This window comes from Geotrypetes seraphini, chromosome 2 (assembly GCF_902459505.1).
Source record: "Geotrypetes seraphini chromosome 2, aGeoSer1.1, whole genome shotgun sequence".
NCBI classification, from domain to species: domain Eukaryota; kingdom Metazoa; phylum Chordata; class Amphibia; order Gymnophiona; family Dermophiidae; genus Geotrypetes; species Geotrypetes seraphini.
In genome coordinates, this window is record NC_047085.1 from 380,436,883 (window position 1) to 380,455,354 (window position 18,472).

At 44.5% G+C, this 18,472-nt stretch overlaps 1 protein-coding gene across 4 annotated transcripts in view; it reads left to right on the forward strand.

The window, feature by feature from the left end:
- The window catches only part of SGO1 (shugoshin 1), a 97,622-nt gene that overhangs the window by 18,467 nt on the left and 60,683 nt on the right, over positions 1-18,472 (forward strand). For all 4 annotated transcript variants that reach the window (XM_033930662.1, XM_033930660.1, XM_033930664.1 and 1 more), the window contains 2 exons: positions 1,847-2,014; positions 8,648-8,844. In XM_033930662.1, the coding sequence (XP_033786553.1) occupies positions 1,867-2,014; positions 8,648-8,844 (345 nt within the window). In that variant the 5' untranslated portion in view covers positions 1,847-1,866. The remainder of the gene's footprint in view (positions 1-1,846; positions 2,015-8,647; positions 8,845-18,472) is intronic.

Genomic DNA, 18,472 nt, shown 5'->3' on the forward strand with positions numbered 1-18,472 from the left:
GGTCTTCGACCGCTGGGGGACTCCGCAAGTGGACCTGTTTGCCTCCTCGGAGACTCGCAAACTGCCCCTATATTGTTCGAGGATGTACTCCCCGGACCGTCTGGAGGCGGATGCCTTCCTTCTGGACTGGGAGGGGAGGTTCCTGTATGCGTTTCCTCCTTTTCCCTTGATCATGAGAACGTTGGTACGTCTCAAGTCATCCACGGCCACGATGATTCTCATTGCGCCTCGGTGGCCTCGTCAGCATTGGTTCTCCCTGCTTCTTCAACTAAGTGTCAGGGAACCTCTGCTTCTGCCTGTGTTTCCCTCTCTGCTATCTCAGAGTCGGGGTTCGCTGTTGCATCCCAATCTTCAGTCTTTGCACCTGACTGCTTGGTTCCTTTCCCCTTCACTTCCATCCAGGTTTCCCAGTCAGTGAGGGAGGTTTTGGAAGCCTCACGCAAGGTCTCGACCAGGCTTTGTTATTCACAGAAGTGGACCAGATTTTCATCTTGGTGTTCCTCGCGTCATCTGAATCCTGATTCTGTCCCGGTGGCTTCGGTTTTAGACTACTTGTTACATTTGTCTAAATCAGGCCTGAAGACGACATCTGTCCGGGTACATCTCAGTGCCATTTCAGCTTTTCACCGGCACTTAGATGGTCGTGCTCTTTCGCTTCACCCTATGGTGCAACGGTTCATGAAGGGGCTAATCAATGTTTGTCCCCCTCTGAAGCCTCCTCCTGTTGTTTGGGATTTGAATGTTGTCCTGGCTCAACTGATGAAACCTCCTTTTGAGCCTATGGACGTATCCCTTCTCAAATTCCTTACTTGGAAGGTGGTTTTTCTGATTGCTCTCACATCGGCTCGAAGAGTTAGTGAGTTGCAAGCTTTGGTTGCGGATCCACCTTTCACGGTGTTCCATCATGACAAGGTGGTTTTGCGCACACATCCGAAATTTTTGCCAAAGATTGTATCGGATTTCCACTTGAATCAGTCCGTTGTCCTTCCTGTGTTTTTTCCTAAGCCCCACTCCCATCCTGGCGAGACGGCGCTCCATTCTCTTGACTGTAAGAGGGCGTTGGCATTTTATCTCCAACGTACCAAGTCTCATCGGAAGGTTCCTCAATTGTTTTTGTCCTTTGATCCTAATCGTCTAGGACATCCGGTTTCCAAGCGCACCTTGTCCAACTGGTTGGCTGCTTGCATTTCTTTTTGCTACGCTCAGGCTGGTCTCCCGCTCTCGGGGCGTGTCACGGGGCATAAGGTCCGAGCGATGGCAGCTTCGGTTGCTTTCCTCCGATCTACTCCCATGGAGGACATTTGTAAAGCTGCCACTTGGTCTTCGGTTCATACGTTCACCTCCCACTATTGCCTGGACACTTTGTCCAGAAGCGATGGCCGGTTTGGCCAGTCGGTGTTGCGTAATCTGTTTTCATAAATTGCCATCCTCCCACCTACCCTTTTTTGGTTGGCTTGGAGGTCACCCACATGTGAGAATATCATGCCTGCTTGTCCTGGGATAAAGCACAGTTACTTACCGTAACAGGTGTTATCCAGGGACAGCAGGCATATATTCTCACAACCCACCCGCCTCCCCGGGGATGGCTTCTTTGCTAGTGATGGAACTGAGGACCACGAGGTGGAACGCGCCCTCTAGTGGGCGAGGAAGCAGACACATGCGTGGTGCAGTGTGCAAACTTGAAACTTCTAGCAAGTTTGCTTGAAAAGCTGTCCGCGCTGGGGCTCCGTAGATGACGTCACCCACATGTGAGAATATATGCCTGCTGTCCCTGGATAACACCTGTTACGGTAAGTAACTGTGCTTTCATGTCCATACTATTTAATTTGCCCTTTTGATTTTTCAGAGTGAAGAGCTCTTGGAAAAATGGTTCATGAAAGATGTGCTAAGAAGTCCTTCAGGGACAGCCTAGAAGTCATAAAGGAGCGTATGAAAGAAAAAAGAAATAAACAACTAGCAAAAGTGACTACAGCCAACAAAAACTTGTCAACAAAGGTCAAAGGCAAAATACTGCGTAAGATTTGTTTTGTTTTTAATTTCATTAGGTAGGTTGGAAAAATATTTAAGAAACAGGGCTCCTTTTACTAAGTTGCGATAGCATTTTCAGCGCGCACAAAATTTTAACATGCGCTAAACCCGCACTACGCGGTTAGAACTAATGCCAGCTCAATGCTGGCGTTAGCGTCTAGCGCACACGCTAAAACCACTATCCCAACTTAATAAAAGGAGCCTTTAGAATATTGTCCTTTTTTCTTCTCTTTTTATATATTCTTTTGTCCATGACTTTTTTGGTTTTGCTTCTTTCCATTTTATTTTTACTTTTTCATGGTTTCCTCTCTCCTTGGCACTTTTCCTCCATGTTTGCTTTTTCCATCTCTACTCTACTAATACCTCTCTTTCAGGCACTGGCACTTTGAGATTGCATTACATTAGTCAAATTTTATTCCGCCTTAACCTTGCAGTTCTAGGCGGATTACAATAAGAGCTTAGCTCTCCATGTCCAGTGAATTTACAAATTTAGGGATAGTTAAAGAGAGGCATTAGTCTGTCTTGAAATATTTCCTGAATAATAGGGTTTTTAGTTTCCTTTGGAAGGTTTTGTAATCTGTAGTATTTTAGAAAGGTGGTTGTCCAGTTTTGCTGCCTGAGATGTTGATGGTGATTTTCCATGCTGGGGTCTCAACATTGGTGGTAATGGCATTTTGAGCTGGCCTCTCTGATTTATATGATGTCATCTCCACCTGAGCCTAACAGTGAATGCAGTGCTCTGAATTTTTGGACACCAGGTTTTGTCCAACTTAAATTTTGCAAGCCTTTGTATAACTGTTTCTTATACAATCCCACTGTATTCCTGGACAAGTAGGTTATCAAGTTTCAAGTCAAGTTTCAAGTTTATTAATTTTTAATATACTGACCATCAACTGGTATCTAGCCGGTTTACAGTAAAATGTTAAAAATAGAGATAAAAAGTTATATTTCTAAAAGAGGAGTAAATAAAAGTGTACATTAAAGACATGAACAGGACAAACTTGAGAGTGAGGATAAAGGGGAAAGGGAGGGGGGTAAAGTTACATAATTAGTGGAGAAAGAGAAAAGAAGGAGAAAAAAAAAAAGAGTGTGAAAGAAAATGGGGGAAGAGGATAAAACATTTGGGATAGGATCGCTTCATAGAAGCGGTTGGTTGTGTAGAAAAGAAATGATTCAAGAGCAGTTGTAAGCATCTTGAAATAAGAAAGTCTTTAAGCTTATCTTAAATCTATCAAGTTGTTTTTATGACGGTGTTGATATGGTAAAGCATTCCGTAATGTTGGGGCAACTACTGAAAAATTTGATTTCCTCGTGTAGAAAAAATCCTTTATAGAGGGAATAGAAAGGAAATTCTGGTCTGCTGATCTAAGCGTCCGTATGGGGCATTGAGGAATGAGAAGCCTATCAAGGTAGGAAGGCTGATGAGAGAGTTTAATTTTTAAAGGTCAGCAGGATGGTTTTATAAGTAACACGATGTGTAATAGGAAGCCAATGCGCTTCTTTCAGGAGAAGGGTGACGTGATCATATTTCCCTAATTTGTAGATAAGTTTTATTGCCGTGTTTTGGATTAACTGTAAATGTCGGAATTCTTTTTGGGGAATTCCGTTATATAGAGAGTTGCAGTAATCAAGGTGGGAGATAACTAAGGAATGAACCAAGGTTGTGATAGCAGCTGTGTCTAGAATAGAAGTTAGAGAACGAATGAGGCGAAGCTTGTAAAAACATGTTTTTACCACCGAGCTGATATGGTCATGAAAAGTAAGGTCTTTATCGATAATTATTCCCAGTAATTTTATTTTTGTTTCGATTTTTATAGGGGAGGATTTGATAAAAAGCTTTCCTAGTAAAGACTCGCTATTTTTTGGTTGAGAATAGGAGGCCACAGGATTTATCGATGTTAAGAGAGAGTTTATTTGTGTGAAGCCAGTCACTTATTTTATCTAGTTTATTGTTGATTTCTTGTATTTCTGAGGTATTTGAGGTATTAACGGGGTGAAGTAATTGAATGTCATCCGCATAGGCAAAGATTGTGAATCCGATTGACTGTGCCAGAGTAAGGAGAGGTGACATAAAGATATTGAATAGTAGGGGGGATAGAATAGAACCCTGCGGAACACCATAAGTTTGAGCTATAGATGAGGAGGTTTTCTCCTTTGAGTGAAATTTGAAACTGCATTCGTTAAAGTATGAGGTGAACCATGAGAGAGCTGGTCCTGGGGGGTTTTGCCACAGTCTTTGAGTCGGTTGATGAGAAGAGAGTGGTCAATGGTATCGAAGGCTGCAGACAGATCTAGAGAGATAAGAAGAACAGATTTCTGATGATCAAGAAAATAGTATATAGTTATGCATCCCATCTCGTGAGATTGCTTGTAGGAAGCTTCATTTACATATTTTTGACCTTCTTCTCTAACTTCCAGTTGCTTTCTTACAAGCGAGACAGTAGGAGCTAGTTTTTTTTTGCTCGTGTTTATTTTTTGTTTATCGTCAGTGTTTACGTGGTTTTGTGTCTTCATGCTGCAAAGGTTCCTCTAGGGACAGCTCTGGCTGTAGGAGATTACTAGCAAAGTCTGCAGTGTTCCTACCTGGACAGCCTGCATTTCTAGATCAGGACTTGGGAACCATTTCCTTGGGAGTGTTGCTTACCCCAGTTTCGTCCGCTATTGGGTTTGAGTGCAGGTTGTGTGGCTCCATAGAGGTGTATCTGGGATCAGGACTGACTGCGTTATTCCACCTGATCGAGTGTGTGGCATTTCTGGGTGAGGTGAAGTTCTCCGGCCATAGTGTCAGGCTGGAGAGGTAGTCGGAAGACAAGCAGTCCAGGTTCCAAGTCTTGTTGAGGCAGAGGATCTCCCTGTAAATTGTTTCAGCTTCTGTCTTGCAGCTTCCAGCATACAGAATTTCACAGTGAGTAGCAGGTTGACAGCCTGTGAGATCGATTTTTAGGGGGTCTCCAATTTTGGTTTTTAAGTGTTTGGGTATCGTGTTTTGGGGGCTCTTGTAGGTTTCTTGGGCTGTTTTGTTTATAAAATCTCTCCTGCGGTGGCCATCTTGGATTTTTGTGATCTAAATTAAGTTATTTTCTATCTCCTACAAGCTTTATTTTTGCCAGAAAAACCTGTCAGATGGACTCTACAAAGCAGGATACTTTGGATTCTTGCCCAGTTTGCGGCAGATGGCTCACAAGCAAGCAGCCGTGTTCAACATGCCATGCAGCGTGTGAGAGAGGGGAAGTGGTGTCAGTCTTGGTTCCCTCTGCACCTTTGGGGGGTTTTGCCACTCAGTCCATCCAGGACCAGTTGAAAAAGATAAAAATGTGCCCAGGGGACAGCGGAAGTATGTCCCCCAAGAAATGCGGCCACAAATCTGTGTATAAGGTCTGTAAATCCTCCAAGAAGGGCTCCCAGGAGACGGCTGACCCTCTAGAACAGGGTCCCCCCCTTGGAATTTATAAATATGCTCTTTCAGTCTTATCTGGCTAAGAAAATTTCATTAAGTGCGCCTCCAATGGTGTTTCCTTTGGTGTCGGGGGTTCCTCCTTCCCAAGACGTGGGCCTCCTAGCATAGAGATCCTGCGCAACAGAGGGATGGTCCTCCAATGGATGTTAATGATGATCTGACCATGTCTTTGCTTACTTAAGCAGGCACCTCCACTGTGGGGGGTTTGGCTGCAATCATGGATCTTCCCAATCTGGATCTGGGGCATGCTCTGGATGTAGGAGAGCTTTTCAAGTCCTCCGCCCTTGGTAGGGCTTGAAATCGGAATCCTTTCAAGAGTTGAAATTGGAGACTAGCCAGTCTATGGCGGCTAAATGTTCTCTCATAATTTAGCACAAAACAACAGATAGAGAATGACACGGTGACAAAATTCATCACCGTTCCCGTCCCCACGGATAACCGCGGAAAATAATCCCATGTCATTTTCTAGTGTCTTTTTCAACCTCTGTCCTTCTACACCAGCATTCTTCAAAGCAAAGCTTGAGGGTCAGTGGTTGTGGCCATTCATACTCTGATTCTTCCCTCTCTCCTTAAAGAATGACATGAAGATGGTTTCCCGCGGGGACGGGAACGGTGATGAATTTTGTCACTGTGTCATTCTCTACCACAAACCTCCTCCTTTCCCAAACATCCAGACATTGCTAAAAAGCTCACAGATCACTGGAAGGTGCCGGAAGGTCCTCTAAGAGTGGTGAAGGCCATGTCCAAGCTTTATCCGATGGTGGAGGCTTTTAATCAACGGGTGGGGGTGGGGAATTCTCTGAAGGTGGATTCGTTGGTGGCATAGGTCACCAAGTGTATTCTCTCCCTACTGAGGGAGGTGTGGTACTGAAAGATGTGCAAGACCATAGGATTGATTTTGTCCTGAAACAGCTTTTTGTTTCAATGGGCTCTGGTTTGAAAGCAGCTGCAGTGGCTTACTTTGTCACTAGAGTTTGCTGCTTCAAACTTCACCACGATCCTGACACACAGTACTTCAGGATCTTTCCTTTTTAGTTTCTGGCGTATTGATAAGAACATAAGAAACGCCTTCACCGGATCAGACCCTAGGTCCATCTAGTCCGGCGACCCGCATAGCCGGAGGCCAAGCTAGGTGCTCCCTGATGGAGACCTTGATTACCGGTAACCCTCAATGTGATTTGCAAGAAGGTGTGAATCCAAACTTGCGCTTGAATCCTAGAATGGAAGTCTCCGTTACAACCTCCTCCGGGAGAGCATTCCAAGCGTCCACCACTCGCTGTGCGAAACAGAACTTCCTGACATTTGTTCTGAGCCTGCTGCCCCTCAGTTTCAGTCCATGATCAAGCTCTCGGTGTACTCTATATCCTCACACCGGATATTATGGATCAGGCAATGGTCCAGTGATTCCTCTTCTAAGGCGACCCTCGGTAAACTGCCTTTTAAAGGGCAATTGCTGTTCAGTAAAGGTCTGGCCGACTTTGGACTAGATTCACTAACCTGCCCGAATCGGAACAATCAGTCGTATTCAAATGGGGGCGATCGGAGAGGCGCCTGAGCCAATCAGGGACTTCCTAAGGGTCAGCCCTAAGGAAGTCCATGATTGGCTCAGGCGCCTCAGGTCCCTCCTAAGGGGGGGAGGAACTCAAGGCGCCTGAGCCAATCAGGGCCTTAGGCTCCTCCCTGTGTATCACAGACAATACTGCCAGGCCTCTGCAGATTTGAGGGCGGCTCTTGGCCTTCCTGGAAGAGTAGATGGCCATCATCTCCAATTGCTGGGTTCTGGATATTCTGTAGGACGTGTACAAATTCGAGTTTATTGGCCTCCTAGAATTTTTCCAGGACATTGCAGCCATAGAACCTAACTCAGAGTCTGACTCAGGCTCTGGCAGATACTTGATATACTTCATCATGCCAAATAGAGGCACTGAGGACTGGAGACTAATCTTGTATCTTAAAGCGGTCTGTCGAGGTCCCCCATTTCAGAATGGAAACAGTGCCGTCAGCGATTGCCTCGCTGGATTTGAAACAGAGGCCTATCTTTGTATTCCCATTTTTCTGGAACACAGGAAATATCTGAGGTTTCACACCCTGCAGTGGCATTTTCAGTTAGCAGCCTTACTCTTCGGGTTGGCTCAAGTGCCTCGAACCTTTACCAAGGTGATGGTGGTAGTGGCAGCCCACCCGCAAAAAGCGGGAATCCAAGTCCACCTGTATCTGGAAATCCGAGGGCCACCAAACGGTGCACCAGGTCGTCCTGCTGCTTCAGAGGCTAGGCTGGGTGGCCAACTTTCAGAAGAGCCAGCTCATTCCTACACAGGACCTGGACTACCTGGGGGTCTGTTTTGTCATGGGTCTGAACAAGGCATTTTTTCCTGAGTCACGCTAGGTGAAGTTTCATCAGCTAAAACATACCTTCCTGGATATGTGAGTCCCAACAGCCTAGCAATACCTGCAGGTTCTGGGGTCCATGGTCACGGCTATAGATGTGGTTCCCTGAGTGAGGACTCACACTTATCTCCCATTGGCATCCACAGAGGGATCCGCTGCATGTGTGCCTTCCATGGATGACAGAGGCTCAGTGCAGTCTGGCCTGGTGGTTGAATCCTCAGGGTGATACTGATGACATGCTACGTCTCTTTATCGTAACGTTTTTAAGGTTTATGATTATTGCAAACCTGTTCAGTTTGTTTGATTGTTATACAGTTTCATAATATGAGCAGATTAGACTTTCTCAGAATTTCTGTGTGCTTTACAGGTGTGGCTGACTGCTTTTGTATTAACTGGAAGTCAAAGGGTAGTCCTGAGGGTAAGAGAGCAGGGTCAAAAATATGTAAGTGAAGCTTCCTACAAGAGATCTTATTTATTCATTCATTCAATTTTCTATACCGTTCTCCCAGGGGAGCTCAGAACATTTTATATGAATTTATTCAGCTACTCAAGCATTTTTCCCTGTCTGTCCTTGCGAGTTCACAATCTATTTAATATATCTGGGGCAATGGGGGGAATCAGTGACTTGCCCACAACATCAGGGTACTGAGGCTGTAGCTTTTAACCACTGTGCGACTCTCCCATCAACCAATTTGCTCAGGAATAGAGAGTGGATTTACAAGAAAGAAGACTAGCAAAGGTAAGAACCTAATCTTTTGTTTGTGTTGTCCACAGAAAACAGTTGTGTGATGCTAAAAAATGTCCAGCTGAATAATAAAGCACTAGCCCAGGCTCTGGAAATTGAAAAGGCAAAAACAAGGCAAGCCCAAGATGTTATCCTGCATTTGAAACGAGACTACCAATCTCTGAAGTTCCATATATTTATGTTACAAAGGAAGCTGAAGTCCCAGGAAGAGGAAAGCTCTGCTGAGGTAAAATATGAGAATTTGTTTTTCTGTGAAATAAATAATTAAAATGTTTACAAGTTAACTGGATGCAGATTAGTGATGGATAGAATAATTGTAGAGTTCCTAATAAGCTACATTCTTTTAAAAAAATTTTATATGGTGGTTCACAAGCACCAAGTAGGTTTTAATTAAAAGTAGATAGCAGGAGCGGCCTTTGCCCATTACCTTACATGAAGTTAGTAGGCGGAGCTTGTCACCATACTAATTTCCCCAAAACTGGCTTATTCTGTTGCAAAGACGTAGGATTGTGTACTGTAGCTGTTTCTTCCCCATAGTTGCGAACTTTGCAGAAAGTTGTTGCTCAAATCTTTCAACTCCTCGTCTTCAACAGTGGAGAACTTCTTTTCCTTCTGCAAGCAAACTGAGAAGGTGTGTTCTGATCTTCTCTGCTGCTTTTTTCTTTTCAGGCATTTTTGCCATTGTTTTTTTTCTTGGCTTCAGTGCTCGAAGTTCCCCTTTTATCCCAGGACAAGCAGGCAGGTATTCTCACTAGTGGGTGATGTCATCCGACAGAGCCCCGATGCGGACGTCTCACAAGCATACTTGCTTGAAGAAACTTCAGAAGTTTCAAGATGCCCACACCGCGCATGCGCGAGTGCCTTCCCGCCCAATGCACCGGGCGTGTCTCCTCAGTTCTTTTCTTTCCGCGGAGCTGAGAAGTTTGCTTCAACTCTGCGCTGAGTGAACCCGTGTTCTTGCCTTCTAGTACCGCGGTTTTGAGTTAGTTTTCTCTTAATTGTGTGTTTTCATTCTGTCGTTTATTATTTAAAAAAAAAAAAAAATTTCTTCCGGAGATTTGACCGGGTCGTCCGCGTGGCTGAGGCCCCGCTCCTTCGATCTAGCGACGGAGCTTTTTTGGCCTATGTCCCGGCCGATTACCGGTTTTAAAAAGTGCATCAAGTGCCAGCGCGCGATTTCGTTGACGGACCCGCATCGACACTGTCTGCAGTGTATTGGTCCAGAACATCTTCCGAAATCGTGCCGGTCTTGTTCCACTCTAACAGCACGTGCTTTTAAGCGTCGCTGTTTCCTGTGGGAGTCGATGTTCAAGATGGAAGCTGCTAAGGAACCTTCGACTTCGACCCACGCTTCGCCTGTACCTGCGAAGTCGTCTTCTACTCCTGCTGCATCGGGTCTTTTGAAGCCGGCCTCCTTCGTCCCGACTTCGACCCCGCCTCCTGCTCTGGTGCCTCCTTCGGTCTCCTCAGATCAGATACCTCCTCAGACCATTCCCCCGGTGGTCATTAAAGTGGCGAAAGCTTCTAAGGCTAAGCACTCGACCACTCGGGACCGCAAAGACCGTTCAGGAGGTCCCACTTCGAGTGCGGCTCCCCCCTTGTCGGCTTCGCTGCGGCCGATCATGGAGGCCCAATTCATTGATATCATGACTACCATGGGGCCCAAGTGGCTTGCCACAATCCAGTCTGGGCAGGCAGTCCCTCCTCGGGGGGGCGAGCCGCCCCCTCCTCCTCCCCCTCGCCGCTCGCTCTCGCTTCTAGGGGAGGAGGAGCGGCGCTTGGCCACCAGTTCATCGAGGTGTGCTTCGTTTAGTGACATGCCGCGTCTGGAACCCACCCCCGTTCAGGGTGAAGAAATTTGGGATGTGCCTTCGGGTGGTTGAAGCCCTGGGCGTCGTCAGGAGGAATTCTTCCGCAGTCCCTTCCATGCCAGACCCTCTCTCGACCCATGGAATGCGGCTCGAAAGGCGTCGGCCCATCCTCCTCTTCGCTCTACGGCCTCCAGCCCCATCTATTCCTTGGAGGCCTCTGGGGAACCATCTAGGCATCGCCGATCCAGATCTCCTTCGAGACACAGGGAGGGGCATCATTCCAGGCATTCTTCGAGGCATTCCTCTAGGCATTCTACAGTCTCGCCTCAGAAGAAACTTCCTCGTGTGGGGTATTCGTCTTCGGATATCTCCCCTCCTACGGGCCCGGAGTACGAGGATGCCTACGGCTCTTTCTCTCCTTGTCGATCCCAAGTCTCCTCCCTATCTTCTGTGTTGGACTATCTTTTGCACCTATCTCATTCTGGCCTCAAGTCTACATCGATACGAGTCCATCTGAGTGCAATTGCGGCTTTCCATCAGCCTCTGCAAAGGAAACCTCTCTCTGCTCATCCTGTGGTTTCCAGATTTATGAAAGGACTTTTCCATGTCAATCCTCCTCTCAAACCTCCTCCAGTGTTTGGGATCTCAATGTTGTCCATTCTCAACTTATGAAACCTCCTTTTGAGCCTCTCAACAAGGCTCCACTGAAGTTTCTCACTTGGAAAGTGGTTTTTCTTGTTGCCCTCACTTCTGCCCGCAGAGTCAGTGAGCTTCAAGCCTTAGTGGCGGATCCACCTTTCATAGTATTCCATCATGACAAGGTGGTCCTTCGCACTCATCCGAAATTCCTGCCTAAAGTGGTCTCTGAATTTCATCTCAACCAATCCATAGTTCTTCCTGTGTTTTTTCCAAAGCCTCATTCTCATCCTGGAGAATCAGCTCTTCACACTCTGGACTGTAAACATGCTTTGGCTTTCTACCTGGATCACACCAAACCACACAGAACTGCTCCTCAACTTTTCGTCTCCTTTGATCCGAACAAGTTGGGACGCCCTGTCTCGAAGCGTACCATCTCCAACTGGATGGCGGCTTGCATCTCTTTCTGCTTTGCCCAGGCTGGATTACCCGTTCCCTGTAAGGTCACAGCCCATAGGGTCAGAGCAATGGCGGCCTCTGTAGCCTTCCTTAGATCGACACCGATTGAGGAGATTTGTAAGGCTGCCACTTGGTCCTCGGTTCATACCTTCACCTCTCACTATTGTCTGGATACTTTCTCCAGACAGTTTGGCCAAACAGTATTACAAAATTTATTCTCCTAAGTTGCCAACTCTCCCACCATCCCATTGAGGTTAGCTTGGAGGTCACCCACTAGTGAGAATACCTGCCTGCTTGTCCTGGGATAAAGCAGTGTTACTTACCGTAACAGTTGTTATCCAGGGACAGCAGGCAGCTATTCTCACGTCCCACCCACCTCCCCTGGGTTGGCTTCTCTGCTAGCTACTTGAACTGAGGAGACACGCCCGGTGCATCGGGCGCATGCGCGGTGTGGGCATCTCAAAACTTCTGAAGTTTCTTCAAGCAAGTATGCTTGTGAGACGTCCGCATCGGGGCTCTGTCGGATAACATCACCCACTAGTGAGAATAGCTGCCTGCTGTCCCTGGATAACAACTGTTACGGTAAGTAACATTGCTTTTTGGGCTTACCTACTGGGGAAAGGACAGATTGCTGCTCACAGGCCAATTTCTCTGAGTACCTATGAAGCCAGCCTGCTTTAAGTCCCTTCAGGAGCTTGGGGGTTGTTTCCCTGGGAGCATGATTATCTGCTGATTTATCAGAGGCTCGAGTATAGGCTGTGTGGTCCTTGTGTAACTACCCTTGGGGTATCAGGGAGTCCCTGCAAATTTTGGGAGGTTGGAGTCCTTGGTCAGGGTCCACCTGACTGGCAGCCAGAAGACTTCCAGTGGTAGACTTGTTCCTTACACTTTCTGAGGCAGAAATCCTTTCCCTGCAGGCAGGCCGCTGCAAGCTGACAGGCACCAGAAGTCAGTGAGTACTCCCATTATTCCGTATGGGGAACATCGGGGGGTGGGGGGGGTAGATTTGAGGGTTTCTTGGGTTAGGGTTAGGTTACCCCCACCTCCAAAACCCCTTTTTCTACATTTTCAGTAAAGATTCCATAGGATTTTCTGGTGACGGCCATCCTGAAAGTTGACCCTTATCAAGAGCGCATATACAGCCACTCCCGCAAAAGCAATCTCTACTGATGCAGCACCCTGGGTCTTCAGGAGCAAGATGCAGTGGTCTCAAACTCAAACCCTTTGCAGGGCCACATGTTGGATTTGTAGGTACTTGGAGGGCCTCAGAAAAAATAGTTAATTTCTTATAAAAGAAAAGACAATTTTAAGGGAATTTCTAAGTACCTATCTTACTTATAATTTTAATGCTCCCTAGTGTATATTTTCTGTAAACAGCTTAGAACCTAACGGAATTAGCGGTATATAAGAAATAAATTACATTACATTACATGAGGTGAAACTCGTTATAGTTTATAAATCTTTCCTTTTGGCTAAGTCTTAATAATAATAATATTGTAATTTATAGCTAAAAAGACATATGATCAAGAAACTGTTTTATTTTACTTTTGTGATTATGATAAACAGGCCGCATGTGACCCCTGGACCGTGAGTTTGAGACCACTGCTCTAGGGGATGCCTTATTGAGGGTTATTCCCCTCAATCTCCTTATGAGTGCCTCTCACGACTGCCATCAGCCTAAGTGGCTGGGTGAGCACTCTGCTGCATTTGTCCTCTTCAGGGCAAATGGACTCCAAGTTTCAACCGGAGGCAACATGGATTCACTAGAGGTAGGTCTTGTCAGTCAAATCTGATCAATTTATTTGACTGGGTGACCAAAGAATTGGATAGAGGATATGCGCTAGATGTGGTGTATTTAGGGCTCCTTTTACAAAGGTGCGTTAGGGCCTTAAAGCGTGGAATAGCGTGCGCTAAAATGCTGCGCACGCTAGCCGCTATCGCTTCCTCTTGAGCAGGCGGTAGTTTTTCGAGTAGCGCACGCTAATCCGCTGTGTGCGCTAAAAATGCTAGTGCACCTTTGTAAAAGAAGCCCTTAGATTTTAGCTGTTGACATTTAAAACAAGAAAAACAGGACAGCCGGAATTTATCAACAAACTTCTGATCCCATATTTGTTTCTAAGCTTATTAGAAATTTGTTATACCGCCTTATCAACAATTTCAAGGTGGTTGTAAAATAAAATCAAGGGGGGAACAAATAATAACAAAGAAATGACATCATCAATTAAGATGGCAAACAAATAAGACCAAAGGACTTACTGAAACGAGAGGAAAAGGGAGAACTACAATATGAATAAAGAAGAGAGAGAAACACAGGAAAATTCAAAAGCGCAGGGTAACAATTAGCAGACCAACTGAAGTGGACTGAAATTAAGTTTATAAAATCCTTAAAAGGACAATCAAACTTGGAAAATATATTTAAAAAGGAACATTTTAAGGAAGGATTTGAATTACTCCATAAATATTGTCTCTCTTAAGGAATTAGGCATCGAGTTTCAAAGGGAAGGAAGAACAACTGAAAAAATGGAATTTCTCCTGGTATTGATGTGTCTACGTGATGGGACTACTAATACATTTTGATCAGAGGATCGGAGAGTGCGTGGTGAAGAACATCTAATAAATAACCTGAGTGCCCTCGGGATTGGCCCCAAAGTGACGAGCTGGGTCAAGAACTGGTTGAGTGGAAGGCGACAGAGGGTAGCGATCAATGGAGAACGTTCTGAGGAAAGGGCTGTTATCAGTGGTGTTCCTCAAGGTTCTGTTCTTGGGCCTGTTCTTTTTAAAATTTTTATAAACTATATTGCTGAAGGGTTGTCTGGTAAGATTTGACTCTTTGCTGATGATAACCAAAACCTGCAATAGAGTAGACACACTGGATGGTGTGAATAACATGAAGAAAGACCTGGCGAAGGTTGAAGAATGGTCTGAAATTTGGCAGCTAAAATTTAATACTAAGAAATGCAATGTCGTGCATCTGAGCTGCCAAAACCCAAGGGAACGGTACAGTTTAGAGGGTGAAGAACTTATATACATGACAGAAGAGCAGGATTTGGGTGTGATTGTATGTGATGATCTTAAGGTGGCCAAACAGGTTGAAAAGGTGACAGTGAAAGCTAGAAGGATGCTAGGGTGCATAGGAAGAGGTATGGCCAGTAGGAAAAAGGAGGTATTGATGCCCCTGTATAAGACTTTGGTGAGACCTCATTTAGAATATTGTGTACAATTTCCTAACGTTTGGGCATTTTTGTAACATTTATCAAATATATTACTGCAGAATTTGTAGGTCTTATTTTCATTTGTTGATATTTTGAAGAATGATTTGTATTGTTTTTTTGTTTTTGCTTTATGTATGTTTATTTGGAAACTGCTGATTCCAGGCGGTATATTAAGTTTTTTAAATAAATAAATAAATAAAAATAGCGTATTATAAAATGAATAGAGCATATGACTGCAACAAAGATCTGCTATTAATGCAGCACAGAAGACAAAGTTTTATGAACAAAATAACAGGAGAAACAATTTCAATCGCTAAGCTAGTCATCGAAAATATCAGTCTAAACATTAAAATGTAACTTGGTGAAGAGAGTTTATTGTCCCCCCTCTTTTACTAAGGTGCACTAGCTGTTTTAGTACATGCTAAATGCTAACATATATAATGGACGCGTTAGTGTTTAGCACGCCTTAGTAAAAGGACCAATTTCTGACAGTTTTGTTAGTAGAAGGTGATGATCCATGGAGTCAAAGGCAGCTGAGTAGTTGTTTGGTTTTTGTGATTAAAGTGATGATGAGAAGCTCAGTGCTATGCTGTTGGCGGAATCTGAATTGGGTTCGGTGGAGACATGAATGTTGCTAGATGTAGGTTGCAAATTGTAATATTGCAAGCAGCTGGATTCCTTATGGGTCATTCCATATCAAGTGGACCAATACTGAAAACCGCCCACGCTCGACCCCCTTGAAATCTAACCAGGGTCTCAAATGAAACTCTGCAAAATTTTTGGGATCTATCTCAATTTGGTCAGGAGCTAGGGGTGGTTGAACAAAAGCAATCGATCCACTCCCATGCCGTGTGTGACCTAAAACACCAACTTTGCTTAAGCACTGTGGCAGAAGGAAACTACCTAGGAGTCTGAAATTTTGCAGTTTGGTACAACACCTTGGGGCAAGTTTCTGTGCCAAATTTGAAATCTACAGGTCATCAAAGTAGGTAAAAAAATTCACAAACGAAAATTTTGGGCAAAGTTTGGCTCCATAATGCTGCTGGTAGGTAAGTCAGCTGAGGGTACAACTTTACCAGCAGACATGTACCTTGAGGTATTTCCAAGATTTGCAATACGAGCCTTTACAGGGAAGTGAAGCTGAAGATATGACCATTCAACAAATATGGCTTTATGCATTTATGCAAATTTTCACTTTTTTTCAAATTCAAATATCTCTGTGTAGTTTTTTGTTTTGTGTTTTATATCATTTGAAAGAGCCTGTTTTTCGCTACAGAAGCTATCCTGTTTCATCTTGGACCCGACCTTTCTGGCGAATTGTGTCCCCTGAGGAAGGCGTCGGTTGGACGCCGAAACTAGGATCCTTGTTGGGACTTGTATTTTTGAATAAAGGCAGTTTTCCTTGGTTGATTGGACTCCTCCCTTGCCTCTTCTGCTGTACTATATTGGAAGTGGAAATCGGTCTCCAGTGAAGCTGAAGGCCACTCTATTCGAAGCGTTGTGTCATCCTGGGCAGAGTCTAGAGCAGTCTCGCCTGCAGAGATATGCAGGGTGACCACTTGGTCTCGCCTCCATTTGTTTACTAAGTTTTTTTACAGGGTGATGTCACAGCTGGGCTGGACACCTTTGGGACCTCCATGCTGGAAGCAGGCTCATATGTCCCACCCTAGGAACCTGGAACTGCTCTGACACGTACTGCTGATCAAGGCTACCAGTTCTGTTGCACAAGAAGGAAAAATGAGGTTCTTACCTTGATAATCTTCTTGTAAACAGGAATGGTAGTCTTAACACCCACCCTGTCAGATGTATACTAACCTGTTTTCTGTTTGACACATTAATTCATTCTCTGGTAATTTCAAAAATCAATTATTGTAATACTCTATTTAAGGAAATAGCCCAAAATGAAACCAGACGTTTACAGATTATCCAAAATGCATCAATTAAACTTATAATGAAAGCTAAGAAACTCGACCATGTGACACTTCTCTTTAAGAAAGCGCATTGGCTCCCAGTTGCTCACCACATAACATATAAATTAAGTCTGCTAACTCTTAAATCTCTCTTCTTTATAAAACTCCCGCTTTCATTCATAAATTATTGATTCCCTACACCTCAACAAGATTACTGAGGTCAAACAACCAACATCTATTAATTGTTCCCTCACTCAAAAACATTAACATACGGCGGCAATTCATTTTTTCTGTCACAGCCCCCCAAACATGGAATTCGCTCCCTATTTATTTAAGGGAAGAACGCAATCTAGACAGATTTAAGAGCAAGTTAAAAAGCTTCCTTTTTAAAGATGCATTTGATAGCTAGAAAGCTTGATTAGGAGCCTCAATTGAACCCTATTTCACAACTTTTTTTGAAGCACATTGTTCTCTCCCCTTCTATTGTTTTTTTTTCCCCATATGTGTCTTATTTACTACAATTAGTACAATTGTTGTAATATTGTGTACTTGATGTAAGATGAAAAATGAATAAAGACTTTGGAAAAAATACTATCAACAACTTGTATTTCTCTTCCCATCCTTTCCTTTTGTTTTAATATGTTTTGTCAGGTTACTTCTATTCGTTTGTTTTGTTTCTCCCAGAAATTTGTAATTTTATTGATTTGTGCATTGCTTAGAATTTTGAATAAGCGATTAATCAAATTTATAATAAACTTAAAACTTGAACTTAGTCAAATGTCTTGTTTCTACCTCCTGCCCAGTAGGGTTGGGAATAAAGAGGAATTCACTCAAAAGGGGCTCATTTTAAATACTGAGCAACAGAACTATTGATGCAGATAGCACACAAGTAGGTAGCCCCTTTTGTTTTGGTTAATAATGGTTTAAGTGGTGGTTAATGTTTGTATTTAAAGCAGAACAGACATGGGGGTTAGGGGAGTTTTTCTGCACCCCTCTCTTATGTTTGTACTCTAGGACTCACTAGAAGCTTTGGTACTGACTGAGGGGGTGGGGCTCATTCCAGAGTGATGGGAGTTAGAGCATGAAAACAAAACAGTGGGCTCTCTGCAATCCTCGTTGCTAATGAGGGTTTTACCCACTGGTGAAGACTACCATTCCTGTACACAAGATTAGCAAGGTAAGAACATAATCTTTCCTTAGAGCATGACTCTCCCCTCTGGATGTAGAATGAGTGTACAGCCATATTTAGCCTTTGGGCCTGGCTCCATCTCTGGATGTAGAGCGAACGTTCTGGCAACCCTGACCTTCAAACATTGCTCTAAAACATTGCTCTGTCATTAACTGTGGAGCGAGCGCACTGTATATAATGGTTCCACCTTTGATTGTAGGTTGTGTCGTCTTCTGGCGGTGCAACTCAACTTTGTCATGTTATCCACATCTCTGTTTGGCTCTGTCTGGCAGACAGGCCTCCATCTTTAGATGTGGAGCTCAAATTCTCATGGATGTGCTTCATAGTCACACATCTAGACATGGTGCATTGCCCCCCACCTGGCTGTGCAACAGGACTTCATCTCGGGATGTTGGATGCAGCTCAACTTGTCAATCCAGCTTGACCCTATCTCTAGCTGTTGAGCACTGCTGTACCTGGCAGTACAATTTTGTTCCATCTCTAGATGTGGATCACAGCTTCAACTGGCTGTTCAGTACAGTTACAGCTTTAGATGTAGAGCATGACCCTGCCTATTCTGCTTGGATCCACCTCTGGATGTAGGGAGTGGCTCCTCCTGGCTGTTCATCATGAATCCTTCTCTAGGTGTGGAACACAG